At 33.4% G+C, this 20,367-nt stretch overlaps 1 protein-coding gene across 1 annotated transcript in view; it reads left to right on the plus strand.

Annotated features, from left to right (window-relative positions):
• Positions 1 to 20,367, plus strand: part of BMP5 (bone morphogenetic protein 5) — a 122,986-nt gene that overhangs the window by 39,778 nt on the left and 62,841 nt on the right. Inside the window, exon 2 of the mRNA XM_001109809.4 lies at positions 16,038 to 16,230. Within this exon, the coding sequence (XP_001109809.1) occupies positions 16,038 to 16,230 (193 nt within the window). The remainder of the gene's footprint in view (positions 1 to 16,037; positions 16,231 to 20,367) is intronic.

The following is a 20,367-nucleotide window of genomic DNA, read 5'->3' on the forward strand; positions in this document are numbered from 1 at the left end:
TACAAATTTGTTGTTTTGTTTTGGTTGGGAAAATTGAGCCAGGTAGCTTACATTTAAATAAAACTATAGATGATGTTATAATTTTATTTAATATTTAAGAAAGAAAATACTGTATTGTGTTAAATCAAAATGTATTGCAAACATACCTTCAGTGGTATACATTACATCCCTATTCTTTAGTTCCAGTCTAATGCTGTTTAACTTTAAATTCATCTCTTACTTTAGTTTCACGTTTAAATTGAAAACTGTTTGTAACTCTTTTCCCCAAATTGTTTCTGACAGAAAATTCTTTTGTTAGTCTCTTGCCACTGAAGCGATTTTCAAGTGTTGCAAATTTGCTCTATTGTCTTTCCCTCTTGAACACAATGTAGGCTACAGTTGGCATTCTAGAAAGGAAAAACGGATTTCTAAAAATTGGACATAATCCAAGCCTCAGACAGAGGGAGAAGGAGAAGTAGGACCATATACTCCTGAGCAATGAACGACGTAGCGTTAAACACAAAAGTACTGTCTATAATATGCTATAATATGCACTGTTAACAATGAAAGCTGCTTTTCATTCACAACTTCAAGCTGAGCAGCTTGTACCTAACAATTGCTCAGTAAATATGAATAGAGCTAGATTTGTAGTTTGAGTTGATTTGCAAGTTAGTATGTAATGCTAAATGTTAAACAGTATTGTTTAACTAAGTCAGAGTTTTCCTGTACATATGCATTTGAAATCCAAGAAATAATTTCTGCTCAGGAAGTTTTGCCCCACCCATGTTACACATTTGCATTTGTTTTCATATGCTTTTGATGTAATCTTGGGTTTTCTTATTTTTTCATTGTTGAGAATTTGGTGGGAAAAATTGGGGACAAGGTCTTGGTTCTCATAAAAGTATTTTTAGAAAATATCTTGAAAAATAATGTAAATATTTTTCTGCTAATGAGTTGTGTCAAAAGACCAATTAAGAATTGCTATTCACAATGAATTTGTCTCAAACTAACTCCACATAGAATTTTTTTTTTTTTTTTTTTGAGATGGAGTTTCATTCTTGTTGCTCAGGCTGGAGTGTAATTTCACAACCTCGGCTCTCTTCAACTTCCGCCTCCTGGGTTCAGACGATTCTCCTGCCTCAGTCTCCCAACTAGCTGGGATTACAGGCACCCGCCACCAGGCCCAGCTATTTTTTTTTTTTTAATTTTTAGTAGAGACATGGATTCGCTGTGTTGGCCAGGCTGGTCTCAAACCCCCGACCTCAGGTGGTCCACCCGCCTCAGCTTCCCAAAGTGCTGGAATTACAGGCGTGAGCCACTACATCTGGCCTCCATATGGGATTTTATGTTATTTGTTTGTTATGTAAGCACATATAGAATCTGTTTCTGTCCATTTAAACATGTTATTTTATTTATTTTCATAAATAAGTCAATGAGGGTTTGTAAATTATGAGTTTTACTTTTTTGGGGGAAAGGATGGTGTGTATTCCCTTGACAGCCAGTATAGTATCTGCCATATGAAAAAGTTTAATAAAATGATAGTTAAATTTTTATAGCCATAATCTAAGTGAATGTATATTAGCCTGAAAAAAACAAAACAAAACAAAACATGAAAGCAGCTGAGTGCAAGGTTCCCTTTGAGGCAGTTCAGAATCCTCAGAAATAATGAAGATGGCCTTCTGTGTCAGAGATAAGAAGCAAGGCACATTACATACATGAATATCTAGTTTTACTTATCAATTGAATGCAGATAATATTAGTAATATTTACTTTTATTTTTGAATTCTTTTTTCAGAATATAACTAGGGATAATGAAAAGCAGGATTAAAGAAGCAAGGAAAGGAAGTTTCTGTTAGTAAAGTCTACCCTAAAGTGACTTCAATAGAACAAGACAATTTAAAATTTCAACAAGCAACACATTAATCACAGATGAAAAAATGCTCAATTTAACTAACGCTAATTCCATGACCTATATTTCGTCTAGAATCAAGTCACCTCAGAGGGTAATTAGATGATTGCTTGCAGGAAGATACCCTTTGTTCCCCAATCATGTGCCCAAAATGATAATCATTCAATAGATGAGGAAACTGTTTTCTTCTTTTTTCTTTTACTAAATACATATTGTATTAAATGAAATTATAGATTTTTGCATAATGTCTCATAATTGTATTAAAATTTTCATAGTCGTCATCATTATTGTTAGTGGTTCTCTCTGGACATTGTGGGACTTCTGAGTATATACCAAAGCTTTATGAATTCATTAGGATTCCATGATTGAATATGGGATATCCTGCATGATTTTGGGTAAGAAGAACAGAGACACTATAACATAGTGTTATTAACTATGTTAATAATGGCACAGAAACTAAAGGACTTTTATGCTTCAGAGATTCCTGTCCTGTTAACATATTGCTTGAATTTACTAGGTAATAAATATTAATGAACTTTTTTAGCCCCTCATTCTTTCAGATGCATTCAGTTTCTCTTTCAAATGAATTCACCTAATCCTTTCCATTACCCTTGTCAGGTCAGCTCTGTTCTGTGTAATGATTATTTACATGGCTTCCTAGAGTTATTTTAAGTTTTGCTGGTTTCCTTCAAAAGCAGAAAAAGAATAAAGCCTGTTATAACTGGAAATATGTAAAGCACGACTTAGGTTTGAGATAATTTTTGTTTTCACTATGTATTAAAACCAATGTGGCATAGGCCGGTTAGTGATGTTGATATGTTTTCAAAGTCATGCCTTATTTGAGGCTGTGAACACACATCAAGGGGCGAGAAAATGAAGCAGAACTTTCAGTACATTTGCCGTTTCTATACAAGAGCAATTTTTGTTGTACTTAGATGTGATTGTAGGAATAACACTTGCATTTTGCAGTCTAAACATCCTATACTGTGGTCAATGCCATGCAGATTACTGAAAATGCTCCCTAGTGTTGGATATTCCTAATATCTCTGATTTATTTATTTTTTATTTCTTAGAGACAGGATCTTGCTCTGTTGCACAGGCTGGAGTGCAGTGACATGATCATAGCTCACTTTAACCTTGAACTCCTGGGCTCAAGTCATCTTCCTGCTTGAGTCTCCTGAGTAGCTAGAACTACAGGCATGTGCCACCATGCCCAACTAATTGTTTCTTTTAATTTTTGTAGAGACAGGGTCTTGCTATGTTGCACAAGCTGGTCTCAAACTCCTGGCCTCAAGCGATCCTCTTGCCTTAGTCTCTGAAAGTGCTGTGATTATAGGCATGAACCACTGCACCTGGATTATGAATTATTTTTAAAGGAACAAAACCCAAATGAAAAGTGAGACACAGAATTTTGGAATTTGCATTAACACTGTGACAGAGCAGAAAGATAAAACTCAAAAAGAAATTTAGTAACTTCCTGTAACGTTTCATAGGAGGCACTGGTGTGGTCAGGTACAGATTTGAATGCATGCTCCATAGATTACTATACATATGAACTTGGATAAGTTAATTTTTCTTCAATTAGATATGTCATGTTTTATGAAATATATTTCACATATAAGTACACGTAAAACCAATTAGTATTAAAACAGATGAGAAGCACAAAGCTAGATATTTAAATAAAGGTGCTTAGTGAATTATTTCAGAAGACGAGATAAACACAGCCTCTGAGTAAAATCCTGGCTTCATTTGCTTAACAGTTTTTAAAGATTCTTTTCTGGGGAGCTATTGTCCCGGGGATTTGGGGGATCTGCCATGTGGACCAGATACAGTCCAGCCAACTGAAACATGGTGAGGGGAGGTGAGCTTTTCTGCATTCTCAGTTTCCAGGCTCATTGTGATCAATAGACAGCTCTCAGTAGTAGGGAAAAAAAGAAAACAGAAATTCACTAGGGAGAAGTGAGTGTTCTCAAATGAACCAAGAGGCAGCCTGTCTTTGAGGAGAGAGCAAGAACTTCATGAAGACGTCAGGAGAACTACTTGTGGGTACAATTCAAGTCTTGACTAACCCAGACTTTGTCAGGTCCAAAAGATGGTACAAGTGGTAAATGGAATCTTTGTGATGTTAGCCCTTAATATATCTTTCTGTTGAATCACACTGTTCCAATAGGGACTATTTGCCTCCTATACCTGGAGCACAGCTGTTGTCCTGAGATCTTCCTTCATAAGCATTATTTTTGTCTCTCTCTGTGTTAGACCTTCTCTTTCCTGTAACCCATGTCTTCGTCTTTTTTCTGGTTTACTTATTTCTTAAATGCATGTGATTTGTATTTTGTCTCTGGAAGCCTGTAAAATCTTCTGTTTGCCTCCAGTGTTCTAAATGTTCACAATGATGTGCGTCCACTGAGCTGGGAACACTGGTTTTAAATCTTGAAATTTTTTGTACTTCAGATAAGTGAATTGAACCATTTGTTTGATGATTTCCTTTTCCTTTTTTTCTTCATCTCTCTTTCCAGAAACTATTAATTGGCTAATTCTTTACTTTTAAAAATTTTTTTTAAAGTCTTTTCTAATTTTCCACTTCTAATTGCTCTCTTTTTTTTGAGAATTTCCTTGATTCAGTCTTTCAAAGCAGAAAATAACTTTCTGCTTTACTTCCAAGAGATGTTTTAGCATTGACTATTTCTATTTCTGTGTTACAGGATTTATATTAATACTTGTTCCATGGATGCAACAGTTTCTTTTAGCCCTCAAAGGATAATATGGTAGTTTTTTAGTAGGTTCCTTCAAGTTTCTTTCCTTAAAAAAATCAATTTTTACGTTTATATCTCATAGTGGAGAATTTTTTCAGCTATCTGGTAATCATTGGTTGTCTGTGAGATATTAAAATGCTGATTAGAAACTTAGCATATGGGTGGAACCTGTCAGTATTATTTTCCCTTTAGGATACTGTTTCTTTGCTATTTTGTGGAAACTTAGTCTTTTCCCTTTGGATTCATCAGATTTCAAAAAGAGGATTCTCATTCTCTTGCCTGCAAGGTATAACCCTGGCTGTCGACATCCTGGCAACCAAGTGGGGAAAGAAGCCTGGGAATTTAGCATTCAGGGTGAATGTTCTTGTCTAGTTCCTCTGTCTTGAGTATGCTAACACACTCTAACTGTGCCTGGTGTTGCCAGTCAAGAACCCTCTGCTTTCCCCTCTTTAGGAAAAAGGAAATGTCTAAACTTCTCATGTAGGAAAGAACAGTCACTCAAAAGCACAGAATGTGAAGAGAGACCTAAGAATCTACCTGCTTTGTAAACATCTAATACTCAAACATGCTTATTTTAACCTCAAACTTATATCTGCCTTATACAATCATTTCTGGAAGTAGTAGATATCATCAATTCCTGACCATTTTGGAGACTATGTGGCTTACGTTGTTTTAGTTCAGCCTTTTCTATTGTAAATTTAGGTTTTATGTAACAGTACATATGAGTTAGTTAGGTGGATTACTAAATAACATTAAGAACAAGTCAGACTTAACAGCATAAGCATCAGAAAACAGACCATCTGATAACTAACATAACATTGGATTGGAGACTCAGGAAATTATTAAATTTGAACCTAAAATAAGATGGTCTAACATAAATCTCAAAAGACTTATTGTTGTTTCCAGGTGTGCATCTTAAGAAACTTGAAGGGTTTGTATATTTGAACTCAAAACCAGATACTGCTCAAAGATATGTAGCTGAATTTTGCTCTGAGTTTTGTGGTTGACCTGAAATCCCAATACAAAGGAAAAGCCCAAGAGTGTGAAACCAGATCAACCCAAATATGAGACTGTTCATGTGAAAACTCTGTGAACTGAGACCACTAAGGATCCCTTGACTCTAATTACAGTGTGGTCTCATTCAATAAAATGTAGGAAGATCATGTGATTTCTTTATTGATTCTGGCACCTGTTACATCTTTATTAAATACACATATGTTCTGAAGTAACTCTCCAATTATACAATACATCTTTAAATACAATAAATTGATTCATATAATTCACAATTTTAATAATGTGCTATAAAGAGGTGTTAAGCAAGTCACGTATTATGTATTCCAGTTTCTAACTGTAAACGTAAAGACTGATAAAGTTTAATTTGTAAGGATGATGTTAGGGAAACTTAACGACATATAATAGCAGTTGTAACAACCAAATATAAAAGAAACACACAAAACAACCATACTTTTGAAGGGACCAAATGTTCGTAACACCTTAAAAAGAAGCTTAAAAATTATAAATATGTTACCAAAGATTTGCTTATATTACATATACACAGTTGCGTGGAATATTTTTATATGCATAAGCAAAAAATCAATGAGAATATAAAAATTATGTTCAAAAACATCATATATTGTCTTTTGCAATGCATAATTCATTCTGTGGATGACTTTAATACAATTCTGATAATAATTGTAAGATAAATGTTTGTTTTTTTGCATTGTTATGTATTTTTTCAATTACCTTTTTTCTTCCTCAAGAGTAATATATTCATTAAAGAATTATAGAGATTCTATTACATTAGCATATGTTTTTAAGTACCAACACAGGTAGTGTGAAACTGAAAATAAATGTGTGACATTAGGATTCTGTCTAGCTATCACTATATTTTTGAATTTCTTTTGAAGAAGAAAGTAAAAAGTATATATATTATTAGAACTAACATTAATACTATTTTGTGGCATGGCAGGGCTGTGCCACAGTAGATGATTGAGGGGTTCTGCTTTTGAATTCGCTGGAATGGCAAAGTCTGGATTTAACCTCCTTTATGAAACAGTAAAACAAAAAACAAAACAAAAGCTGAAAAAAAAAAAAACAAGAAAACCAGCATATATTCCTATATTTATTTATTATACATGTATATGAATACCTACTGTGTGCTAGGGATTGAGGTAAGGAAGAGTGTACGGTAGTAAGCCAAACAAAAGTGCTGCTGTTATCAAGCTTACAATCTATTGGGGAGACAGAAAGCAAATAATCACTTCTTAGGAAACAAACATGGGCCACTTGCAGTTCTTGCCTAAACAGATACATCAGCTACTCCTATATTAATTTTAGAGTGTATAGGTAATATATTCTTACAGTTTTATTCCTAATCTTAGAAACCTGTAAAATTAAATAATGTGTCTCTATTTTATATTATTCAATATGATAATCACATTTCTTTGTGATTATACCTCCATGTACCAAACTTCACTGATGTAATCCATTTGGCAGAAAAATTTATAGTTTGTCTTTTTGTAAAATGACAGATTGAACCACAAATTGAACTTGAGTGAACTCTATGAAAGTTATACCAATTTAAAATTTAAAGTGGTTGATTTGAGATATTTGTTCAGCTACAAAAATCCTCATATCCTTTAAAGTATACCAACTGTGTCTTAAACCCACTCCATTTCCCCATAGAGAAATATTGAGCAAATGTAATATACTTGTCAACTTCTTTATTTTTTCAAGTGTTCTTTTCATTGAGTATAACTATTTTTTTCTAAATAAAATGTTCCTAAAATATACCAAGATGAACATTGAATACACTAAAAATGTGATTTTTAAAAAAATATTTCTTTATTATGTAAATAAAATATGCAAACTCCAACTATTGATATACTTAGGGTGAGTGGCTTCACTTTGACATCATATGTAAAATGACATGGAGATTACTTCTATATTATAACCTAAAGAATTGAGAATGGATTTCAAGCTAGGCTAAGAGCTACTAAAGGGGATAATAGACTTTTGATGTCTGTCTTTTCACAGTAGCACAATAGCTAATTCATGTGACTTCTGACCTTTTAGTGTCTTGTAACCAAGTATTGGCATTAATCTACTACTTATCTGTCACCCACCTCATTTGATAGTCCCAATCTCTGTTTTCAATTAGCAGTCATTAGAGAAGGCACTAAACAATTTCAGAAGAAAACTCACAAAACCTTTGACCTGTTTTTGTCATGTAACCACAAATATTCACTGTAGATAAACTATCAACTCATTGATTTCAAGATGCAAAGGAAAGTCTTTTCTGTACATGGACTTACTGTAACCTCTATCACCTAAAGGTGGTTAAAAACTGTTTTATTTTACTGATAGAGCAGAAGAATTCACAAGATCATTTAGTGAAATCTGGTGAGATTAGAATGGTTGACCTCTAGCTGCCAGACAATCTATAAAAGGAACAGATTTTTCCACTAAAGAAAATGTAAGAGCTAAATATTGACCAAAAGATGACTATCACACCGTTATGCCTTTATCTTAACTCCTTATAGGTAAACACAAAATATTCTCAAATATTTGTACACAGTGTCATTGGGATACATTATTTGTGTAGTAAATATACTCATTCATCATTAACCATTTTTCATTATACAGAATGAATCAGTCAAGTATCACCATTTATGGGTATTCTAATTTTTGACGTTTAATATTAACATTTCACCCACAAAAGATGCATATTTGCTTCTAACGTTCAATTAATAAGTTTTCCTTCCTAAAATGCTCATAATAAAAACAATAGTAAACTATGTGTGTACTTCGGAATGCATTGTTATTCTCAGTGATAAAAATAACTAAATGACTTTAAGACTTTAAAAAAATTGTAAGAACCAGTAAATTTGATTAGACTGATATTTCTTGGCAATTTGTGAATGTTCAAATATGTGTTATGTGTTCCACCAATATATAAACAAGATGTCAAGTAAATACAATTATTTTTATCTATCCACAGTCGTAGAAACCTAGCCTGCAGTTTTTTTTAACTCCAAAATAACAAACTTTTTTTTTTAAACCACAATGACATCTACCTTCTAGAAAATTTTATTAAGATACCAAATGACTAATTTACCTCTGCTTCCTAAGAGCATTCAAGCCAGAGGAAAACCCTTCCTCTTAGAACTTTCTACCATATTACTTAACACAATTCTAATGAGTCCTTTCTAACAGCCTTTTACTGAGATTTGCTGTGGCGTCCATCCCATAACACAAGTTGAAACTAGTCAATACACCCAGCTTTGTTCATCTGCAAGTGTGTTCCCAGTGTTCTGTTGTCTCCACAACACTGACTTAAGGTAGAGGAAAAAGGAAGAACCTAAACGGACAAGAGGAGAGAGCATGCTAAGAATGAGCATAGGAGCTTGGGAGTAAGGCTCAAGCAGAAACATTGTTCTGGAATGGAACAGGAAAACTTTGCCCTGAGACAGAAGTGGCAGTTATTATTAGTTGAAACGTTCATGCAAATAATATTAGGAGTAATAAGATCTCTGGCTTTGTAATAACTAACTCTGTGACAGTGAGGAAGTTAATATTGTTTATCTGTACCATGAGGGAGATAATGGAAGCTCCACCCTGTTGGATCCAATTAGGGGGAAGAAACAAAAAATTAAAATTTATTAATTTTATTAACTCCATCATTAATTTATTGCTACCATTGTTTATTTGTTATTAATTTAATTAAATATATAATTTTCATACTAATGCTTGGTATGTATAGCTGTTGTCATTATGGTATTCTAAATAATCACTGGAAGCTCATTGCTAGGCCTAATTTAAAGAAAACAGGAATACCTTGAGACCAACTTCATTCTAATTTTAGAACTTCCTTTATGTAAGACTTAATTCTTTCTGTTTCTAAACTATTATATTTTTAAAGTATAATATATAAATATTTGATCAATTAAATTTCTCAAATTTCAAAATTATATGCATATTTTAAATTGATTTGGAAAATCAATTTGTTTAGTTATAGTAGAGTATTACAATTATTTAACTATCTAGTAATTCTTTGAGATTTTACTTCTTTATAAAACTGTATTCATGAAGTGTTTATGAGTATGAGGATCATAATCATAGAAAATTTGAAAGTCAATTGAAATTATTCTTTGAAACAAAACATTCAGGGGGACAATTTTCTTTCATTCAAGTCACACATTACTGTGTATTAAAAGGCTCTTAAGACTTCTGGAATCTAGAATTTTCCACACTCTTTGGAATGGTTATCCATTCATGGAAAACATGTACATACTCTTTCACTGACCAATAAATAAGTCATTATAGAACCAGGTTTGTTTTTTGGTAGACTGGTTAGTGAAGGATATCGTGGAAAGTGATGCATCTTGGTAGTCACATGATATCTTTGCTTTTTTTTTCACTTTGACAATACAACACAGATTAGTAATAATTCTATGAGTAATCTCTTAATGATTTTTTGCACTCAGCAGCAAACAATGATCTGTATTCTTTCAACAGCTGGCTAGGCTCCTGGGAGAATGCTATCTTTGCCTTACAGCTACTGCTGCTATTTGTGTCTTCCAAGTTACAGCTCTTGTGTGGGAGATTAAGACTGATTGCCCATGAATGCATCTCCTTAAAACTGCAGATAAATCACTACAGAGATAAAACTGTAATCCTCTGTTAATTAATTCTACTCTTCAGATAATGTAGACATGAAAATATTTAGCCCAGGACAATTTCCTCCAGTTTCTATTAGTGATAAAGTCATTCAGAGAGATATCTGCTTGGGAGGAAAAAAATAAAAACAAAACATAAAAACCAACTTCTATCAGTCATTAACTTCTGTTAAGTTATATCTCAACAATAAAAGTCTTCAGTGTGTTTCTTAAACAGAGTTTAACCTTTGCAGAACTTTGACAATTCAGAGCACTTAGGACATAGTTTGGTGCTTATATAAAGGCAATTCTGCTTCTTTTCACTATCAGTCCATTAATCATGCGATGTGAATGATTTGATTCATATTTTACATCTTGTATGCTTTGATGTTACCACTTTTTAAACCAAAATATAATAATAAATTATTTCTCCTCTTCTACTAGCATAGTTGAGTTTTCTGTTTCTCTAAATAGCTCTGTAGTTTCACATAGTTTGGAGTAGACACAAAAAAACCTGCTCCCTAGAAGCAGAAGGAAGTGTATTCACCATCATTGTTGTGTTTGTGATTTGGGTGATAAAATGTATTAAGTTTTGCTGAAGTTTTAATGGTTTATTTTCTGTGAGTTTGTGTGTGTGTATAGGAAAGCAACTTATTTTAGTTTTTTTAGAGAGGACTGTTGGCAACCATCAGCTCAAATAAATAACCCTATGTTGATGGACTTATTTGAATGGAATAATTTTACATGATATTATTTGGGATGATCTACACCTCCATCCATAAAGAGTATCGTTGTAAAGTTTCCTTTTTTCATTTTTATGGTGATATTAAATGGCTTACACCTGGAAATCTTCAAAACTTCTGTGTATCATAAATGACAATGAGAGAAGAGTCTGGGATTAGTGAAGTCTATGTACGGCTGTTTGGCAAAATGCACCCCCTCTTGATCTTGTTAGATAGGTCAGCACATAGAAGAATTTGGACAGGCTGCTGTGGTCTCCTTTTAAATACAATTATTATAAGCAAATTCATTGACGAAAGTGTTTGTTTGTTACTAAACACTCTTTCTATTCTCACATGAGACAAATGTCATTTTTGGTCTGAGATAAGGGGAGGGTACTAGGAAAAAAAGCATTAACCCCTGATCTCAGTATGTCTTTACTCTGTGTCTTTCTATACCCTTTAACAAGTCTGAGTCTGGCTTAAATGAGCCAAACCTTCTGCTTTTTTGTCTTATTTGTTTTTATATGGTAATTAAGAGATGCTTTTTCACCACCAAAGAGGGAATGTGTTTAGGGCTTTTATGGAGTCTTGCATATCTATATCTGATAAAACAGATTTTGCTAGAAATACTGGTAAAGATTCTGGAAATTCATGGTATTTGGTTGGTGTAAAATATACATTAAAGAGTGAATTAAAAAGGCCAAATACATGAATCTCAAAGGCAATAATAGTATACACTTCTCTGCTGTTTTTCTTCTCATTTACTTGTGTATCTTTTAACCTTCCCAAGTCATTCACCACTGCAGTAGGTTATAGCATACTGTAATATACAGAAAATCAGAATGCTTAATATTTACCAAATTTGTCAATGTAAATAAGACAAAGATCTTTCCTATAAAAAGCTGACATTTAAGGAGAGTTAAATGTATGTGTTTGTTCTTTTTCATCTACTTCGGGAGTTTTGATTTTGGTAGCAGCTCTGGTGAATAAAAGGTATGAAGGAATTCTGCCAGTGAATCACAGTTATGTCAAAATTAAAAGCTATAATTACATTTCACCATATGGTTGTAGTAAAAGCATGTTGTTACATTAACATATATAGTATATAATATTCAAATTATATAATCATTTGTTTATTCATAAAAAATCCTTAGATAAGAAATGTAATCAATATTAAATAAGTGAATAAAAACACATTTGCTAAGATAAAGATAGGAAGAGGTGTGTTCTAAAAGAATGAACTCAGTCCAGAAAGAATGGCATGTCTATATTAATAGGATCCATCATAAACGGAGGGGGAAGGGTTCCTTGGAGAGAGGATAATGAAAGCACTGAAACAAGGTCAACTTTCCCAAGAAATAATTAGATTGAAAACATAACAAAACAATATTCAGAAAAACACACTCAGGCTGTGTTCATGAGGGCTTGGAAACTGAAATCCTGGGATGAAATCTGTTATCTTCCGATTACAAGTTTTGGGCTCTTTGACAAGTTATAAAACTGATAGACATAAGTAGAGTCACAGGGATTAAATGAAACTTTTTGGTGATCTAATCCCTTATTCTATGGCCTGTTCTTCACTTTTTTGTGAACTACTGAAAGACAGTGTTTAAACAAACTAACAATGAACTAGCCTCTAAGTGCAGAACAGTAGGATGTCATTATGTAGGTGGTATAGGTATTGAACGAAGATTTATAATAAACTTTAGGAGACAGACATCTGTTACCATGTAGCTGTCATCACCCAATTTCTTATTCTTAAGTCAGGGATATTAATATTTGCCACCTCCTTAGCGTTACTGTTTGAGGTAACTGAGATTACCTTGTTGAATATTTGTGGGCATCATTAGGCTGTAAGTCTTATACCATTACTCACTCCAACATGTCCCATGGAATTTATTGTTGCAATTATGATTCAAAGCAGTAGGATATAAGAGTTTGAGTCAGCAGACAAGTCTGCAATGCAACTTCATTCTGTGTGGTATATTTAATACAAAATTTTATTAAACTCTTTGAAAATGAGTCCCCTTAAGGGTTTAAGTTAAATAGCCTGGATTAGAAAACTGAAATTTTATAATAATGGCTGAAATTCTAGCTTTCTACTTTATTACACTAACATCTCACAGGGGATTCCAGAACGGTAGATGACTTTACATAACATGAATTCAATACTCACCTGCATTAAGCAGGTGCACACTTTAGATTGGATCCTAACAAACTCATGTCTTAATCTTTATTTTTAGGACTATACTTGTTGCTTTTTGGTTAAAATTTTAAATATACAATTTAGTGTTAATGAAAAAATGAATAATGGTTGTTATCACTTAGAATTATGAATATTGTCTTTCAGAATGGAGAAAATATATTTTTACATGGCTGGTTGGTGCATATATCATGAAGTATAGTATTTGTCAAGCAGGGTCTGGGACAGTGCCACCTAGGCAAACACATGACAATTTCTACAGCAAAGCAATAAATATTTATAGAAACTGGGATAAAAAGAGACTTTAAATCACTTCATATCAGTTAACTTCTGGTTCTTCTGTCAAAGGAGCTTGAAAACAAACTCGTAGTTTTCAGAATGTGTTGGATTTGGGACTTGTAAATACAAAGTTTTAGATCTGTGTTAATAAAATAGGACAAAGCAGTAGTGTGTAAGCAGACACAGCATATCCTGACATTTAACAACCATGGATTGGTGACACCAAATGCCTGGGTTCAAAGTTTTTGGTAAGGTATTTATTTCCTATGCTTCCACAGTTGCTTCATTTCTAAAATGAGGATAAAAAGAGAACGTACCTTGTAGGCTGTTATGAGGCAGAATATGTTAATGTTAATAAGATGATAAAATACTGAGAATATAGTCTGGCATATAAATGCTATTTAGATATGGTCACATGATGTCATCTACTTCATTTAAATTTAGGATAAGAAAATAACAATACAGTGAGTCAGATTTAGTTCTCTGAAAGCAGAAGTTGTTGCCAGTTTTAGCATTCTTACATGCACATCAGCTACTAGCTACTTAGGTAGTAGGCATTTTCTCCCCCTAGACTTCCACTCTTACACAGCCCAGTCAAATGGACAAAAGGGAGAGGAAGGAGGTGTGTGCAGTCTGCACTATCATGGCTGTCTGCACTATCACCAGAGAAGAGTTTTAAATTATGGACCAAAATAACATCTTACAAATGGGTTTTTTGTCCTTATTTAGGAAAAGTTGATTCATAATCTCTCTAGAAATGGACCTCTCTTAGGACCAAGATAATGATATTTTAAGAAAACAATTTTATGAATCATGCGAGGTGGTGTTAGTGTAGTCAGACAGCCAAAGAGCATCATCCTTACCAAGCTCCACAGGACAAAAATTCTTCCAACTGGGTGCGGTGGGGAACACCTATAGTAGTCCCAGCTACTCTGGAGGCTGAGGCAGGCTTGAGTCCAGGGTTTGAGTCCAGCCTAGCTAACATAGAGAGACCTCATCTGTAAAATAAAATTTAAAAAAATATGCCCCCAAATGTAGCTACATTTTTCTGTATGTCTGCTTTAGAGTCTGCGATGGAGGTGAGGATCAGCTTCTTGCTCTCTCCTGAACCACCTTCTACTCTTCTGGGGAAAATAAACCAGAGATTATTTTGGAGGATGAAGGCAAAGAATTGTGGGTTCCCTTGTCAGAAGCTTCAGATGTGGCCACCCATCTGGCCTTGGAACATGATGGTCTAGTAGCCTGGGCTCCACAGTGTCGTTCCTGATGGTCATTATCGTCTTCTCGCTTCCATAATCTTAATGCTTCTAACTTAGGATACTAAGTTACATATATGTATAGCAGTGTTGTAAATTTATTTAGTCTTCTAAAGATTTCCAATTTTTGAGCTTTGTGAATCAATTTATACCACTTGTACAATACACTATCTTACACAGTCAGATTATGTAATAATATGTCTGATATTGTCCTAAATTCTTCAGCATTTCGTAATATTCCCAAAAGGAACAGTTCTTTGACTTCATTTGTTTGGAAGGTTACTAAAGAGCGAAAATATGTTCCCGTCTCAATTCTGAATAATGACAGAGGTCTTTGGGAGACTTTATACTGTACCAGGGGTAAGAATTTATAAAAAATGCTTTAAAAACAAACAGACAACACAAGGCAGGGTAGCTCATGCAAGTAATCCCAGCACTTTGGGATGCCAGAGTGGGAGGATTGCTTGAGCCCAGGATTTCGAGACCAGTCTAGATAACATAGTGAGACCCTGCCTCTACAAAAAATAAAAAAATTTAGCTGGGTGTGGTGGTACACACCTGTAGTCCTAGCTACTCTAGAGGCTGAGGTGGGAGGATCGCTTGAGCCGAGGAGGGCAAGGTGTCAGTGAGCAATGATCACACCACTGCACTTCAGTTTGGGAACAGAGTGAGACCTTTTCTCAAGAAAAAAAAAAAAAAGTTTTTGAGAAAAAGAATATTTTATTTGCTGAAGAGAGAAAAACCTTTCCAGGGAAGACATTTTAGAAACAATCTTTCTTGTAAAAATTAGTTTGCTTTATTTACTTGAACTCTGAAAGGTCATAAACACAGTCCTTGTATACTTGGAACTCCTTAGTCCTCTTTCCCATTTCCCTCCCATGGCTGCGCTCTCTCTCCACTCATTTCACCTGGAACTCTAAAGGTTACCATAACATATTCAGAATTTCTGTGTAAAATTTTCTGTGTTCTGATACTTGATACATACTAGCAATCATTTTACAACCTTCACTTTTAAAAACATTTTTGGATAACCTTTCCATTTAGGATCCAGGAATTCGTATAAAATCATAGAGATTATATTGCCTTTGAACTAAAGGCTGTTGGTTTGTGGAATTTCCTTTAACTGGAAACACATTTCAGTTTGTGGTTTAGTGTTTTTCCAGTTTTATACTATCCTGCTTATTTGTTTTCATTTTCAAAGCTGGAGAATTTATCATTAATTTCCATATTTTATAAAGGACTAACTTTTTTCCTCCCCAACCTCCCCCTTTTTTTTCAGTTGAAAGAGACAAGGATTTTTCTCACCAGCGAAGACATTACAAAGAATTTCGATTTGATCTTACCCAAATTCCTCATGGAGAGGCAGTGACAGCAGCTGAATTCCGGATATACAAGGACCGGAGCAACAACCGATTTGAAAATGAAACAATTAAGATTAGCATATATCAAATCATCAAGGAATACACAAATAGGTATAATCTTTTTATTTAACTTATTATCCTGGCAAATATTTGTAAAATTTTAGTAAAAGCTATTGATAATTCATGTGATGTAGCAAACAAATTATCTTTTTTTGTGCAGTTTATTAACGTTTATAGTAAATGTAGTAACATTTAGAGCCAGGTAGAGATATTGAAAGGTAACAGTAATCGATCTGAGAATTTTATCCTACATTCCATAGCTGCTACCTATTCCTGACACCAATTCGTATACTAAATAGTCACATGCTTCTCAAAATGTGCTTTCTAGGTCTGTTGTCTCATTTCGTAAAGTTGTCCTTCATCCCAGAAAACTTCCACTTTGTTCTACCCACATGAAATTTATAACTAAGATAATGAAATTATTTGGTGTTCTGGAAGTTAGAGAAGCACTGCTTTACTTTTCATTGACATGAGTGTAAGAATCGTGTGTTCATTTTTACGTGTATTTTGATGTCCTCTGTAAGATGGTTAATTCAGAATGGTACAAAAATGGACAGATAGTCTGAAATACTAAATGCATAAAAACTTCAGTTGATAATGACTGCAAATGAACCATTGAAAATAAATGTTAAAAAGGGACCTTAGTCATTTTCTCTGACATTTAACACAATGCCGAAATCACTTGGATAACACATTTTTTTGGGTGATGAATCACCTTTGTCGGACAGCTCAGATCTGTCTATCTATCTATTTCAGACAGACCCATCTGTCTATCTATTAATTTCAAACAGATCCATCTGTCAGTCTATTTCAAAAAGATCCATCTATCTTTATCTATGTATGTATGTATGTATGTATGTATGTATGTATGTATCTATCTATCTATCTATCTATCTATCTATCTATCTATCTATCTATCATGTATCTAAATCTGTTTGAAATCCTATGTTGAGGTGATATATCTCTCTCAGTAGCTTTCATTCCTCAGATCTAGATCTTCCTTTTGATGAAATAATATGTCCTTTTTTGATGAGACAAATACTTAAAGATTGTTATCCTGTCTGCTGTAAGGCCCTGTTCTCTCCTTGTTGACTATTTGTAGTTCTTGATGTTTGATTTGTCTTGGTCTTCCAGTTTGGCAGAAATTCGCAATAGTGCCTTGCAATACTCAATGAAGAAAAAAATTAAAAAGCTTCTGAGGTCACGTATATTGGTAAAGCCTTCCTGTTAGACTATCCTCTAAGAGATTCACAATGCATATCAGAATATTAAAGTCTTAAGAAGGCTTTACAGTGACATCACACACACACACACACACACACACACACATGTGCGCATGCCCTATCAATTTTATTTTAGCTAATCTTCCTCAAAATTATCTGGCTGTGGATTCATTGGGTGTGTAGTACTTACTAATATCCTGTGGAACACTAGTTGAGCAGAACTCACTTTAATACATACCAACTGATATGCATTGTTATTTTTAACAGCAGTAATTTCAAGGCAGAAATACCTACATTTGTTTCTCGACTTTAACGCTGACTAGCTATTTGTCTGTGGATAAGTTATGTTGTTAAAAAATCTCAATCCAATGGTTTCATTTATAAAATTAAGATGCTAATATTATTTTCTCATAGGGCCAGGCATATATGGTGAATACTATAATAGGTTATTTTTATGTTAAATAATAATAATATCTTTCAAAATTAGTGAGAAGAGTTGAAAATAATATTCTGAATGTTAGTTAATAATATTGCCAAAACTAACAAATTGTTTTATTATAGTTATCTTTTTCTATGTCTGTTTTCACACTTGGATTATGAGTTTTTTAAAGAAGAGATAAGGATAAGTCATTTATTTTTATCCTCAGCACTACCATTTTCCTCAACTTGATTCAATGCTTTGACATCATTATTACTCAAAATTGGAATACTACTTCCATATACATATCCTAAAATGTTTGAATTATGTTTATTTTCGGTCAGTTATATATATTTTTATGTATGTTGAGTTTGTAGTTGGTTATCTATATCCTAAGTATTTTTTTCTGGAATGATTGGCATACCAGTTTTCCATCTTCTAGAATATATTTATTAGTTGTGTCTAATTGCAGAATTTTACATTGATCACAATTAAAATTCCTATCTTTTCTGTATGCCCACTGTTCTGTCTGCTCAGTATATTTCTGAATGTCATGTAATGAAGCTCCCTTTGAGCTTACTTTTACCTTTCTATTTTCTAAGGATGTGAATGGTATAATTTAACACATGACAAAAATGATAAAAATGAAGAACTAAGAGTCTATTAATAATTTATAGCTTATTTCTAAATAAACTCATGCTTATTTTTATTAGCAGTCCATTTTGGAATATTTATGGATATTGATGCTTAGTTCACCTGACTTTATAGTTTTGGGAAATTTTAATTCTCTTTAAGAAAAATGAGACGTTTATCTTGCACCTCTGGTATTTTTCTAATTATACCTAATTTAAAAAATATTACTCTTAATGTTTCTGCTACTATAGCTACATGTTCTTTCAGTATTCTTTGGTATACTTTGGCTAAGACTTTATTGTAACGTGTTTAAATCTACTCTCAGAATTAGGATTTCACTGATATTTTTCCTAATTCCTTTGACTTAATTTGTAAAATCTAAAGTGCATGTATATCTTTGCCTGGCATTCTCTTCCATTGCCATTTGAAACTCTGGAATGATATGGATTGGATAGGCTTCTATTTAATTTACCAAATAGTATTTTAAAAATTCATTTCAATCTTAATTCCGTTCTACGAAGTTCACATTTTTGAACATCTATTGAATAGTGTTACTGAATTATGATTGTTACTTTATCTTCTAGGGTTATGGTATATTTATTGTCTTCTGTGATATTTGTTTTTGCTAATGTATTTTGATTTTTTTACTAATTATTTCAATCCTGAAGTATTCACACTCAGAGACTCATACTTCATATTTCAATTTTTTTTTTTTTTTTTTTGAGACGGAGTTTCGCTCTTGTTGCCAAACTGGAGGGCAATGGCACTATCTTGGCCCATTGCAACCTCTGCCTCCCGGGTTCAAGCAATTCTCCCACCTCAGCTTCCCGAGTAGCTGGGACTACCGGCACCCACCACCACGGCTGGCTAATTTTTGTGTTTTTAGTATAGAGGGGGTTTCACCATGTTGATCAGGCTGGTGGTCTTGAACTCCTGACCTCAGGTGATCCCCCTGCCTCAACCTCCCAAAATGTTGGGATTACAGGTGTGAGCCACTGCACCTGGCCATATTTCACTTTTATATACTGTTGATAAGGTAGGACAATCTCTAGCAAAACACTTTTTTAATTTTAAAACAAGCATTTGTTCACTGTCAGGAGTTCATTATTCTGCATTGTAAGAAAATGCAATCCTGTGCCTTGTTATTACCTATAGATGCAGGATTCACTTTTTGTACTCCCCCTTTTCTTCCAAAGAAAGATGTTTAAGGGAAATAACATATAGAAATAGCAATATGTCTTATAGAATATTTCAGGTTTCTATGAAGGACTTCAAAGTCACCATAGAAAATAATAATATAGTGCCATAAGAGCATAGACTTTGAAATTCCCAAATAGGGAAATGTCTGTATTTCTTGGAGTCTCAGTTTACAAATCTGAAAAAATAAAAAACAAATGAAAAATATTTCAGATCAAAAAATAATTTTAGATGATGTGGGAAGGGCTAATGCATATCCCAATGCAAAGACCATAGTTGATAATAAATACATTGGTCAATATATTTTCATATAACTTCATGTGAGTATCTATTTTAGTTTACAGAACTATATACATAATGGGAAAAATTGGTTTTTATTATAATAACAGTTGGTACTGTTTTCTGACACCTATCTTTTTGTAAAGATAAAGTAAGTAAAAAAAGTGTTCTAGGTGTCTTTAATAAATAATTGATGTTATTACATAATTTAATATATGCAAAATTAATAGGTAGGTTTTTGAGTGTAATAATAAATGCCACCCACTTTAATAGCAATATCATTGAATCTTTCTGTGAACTTAATAGCTAAAAATGCAAGTTTTAGATAAATAGTAAAACTCTTTGAAATACACTTGAAGAAATATGGGGATAGGGTAGTGTGGGATGAGAGAGCTCTTATTTATGAATTTATCTTACAGGAACATTGCAGATATAGAC

Source organism: Macaca mulatta, chromosome 4 (assembly GCF_049350105.2).
Source record: "Macaca mulatta isolate MMU2019108-1 chromosome 4, T2T-MMU8v2.0, whole genome shotgun sequence".
Taxonomy (NCBI): Eukaryota; Metazoa; Chordata; class Mammalia; order Primates; family Cercopithecidae; genus Macaca; species Macaca mulatta.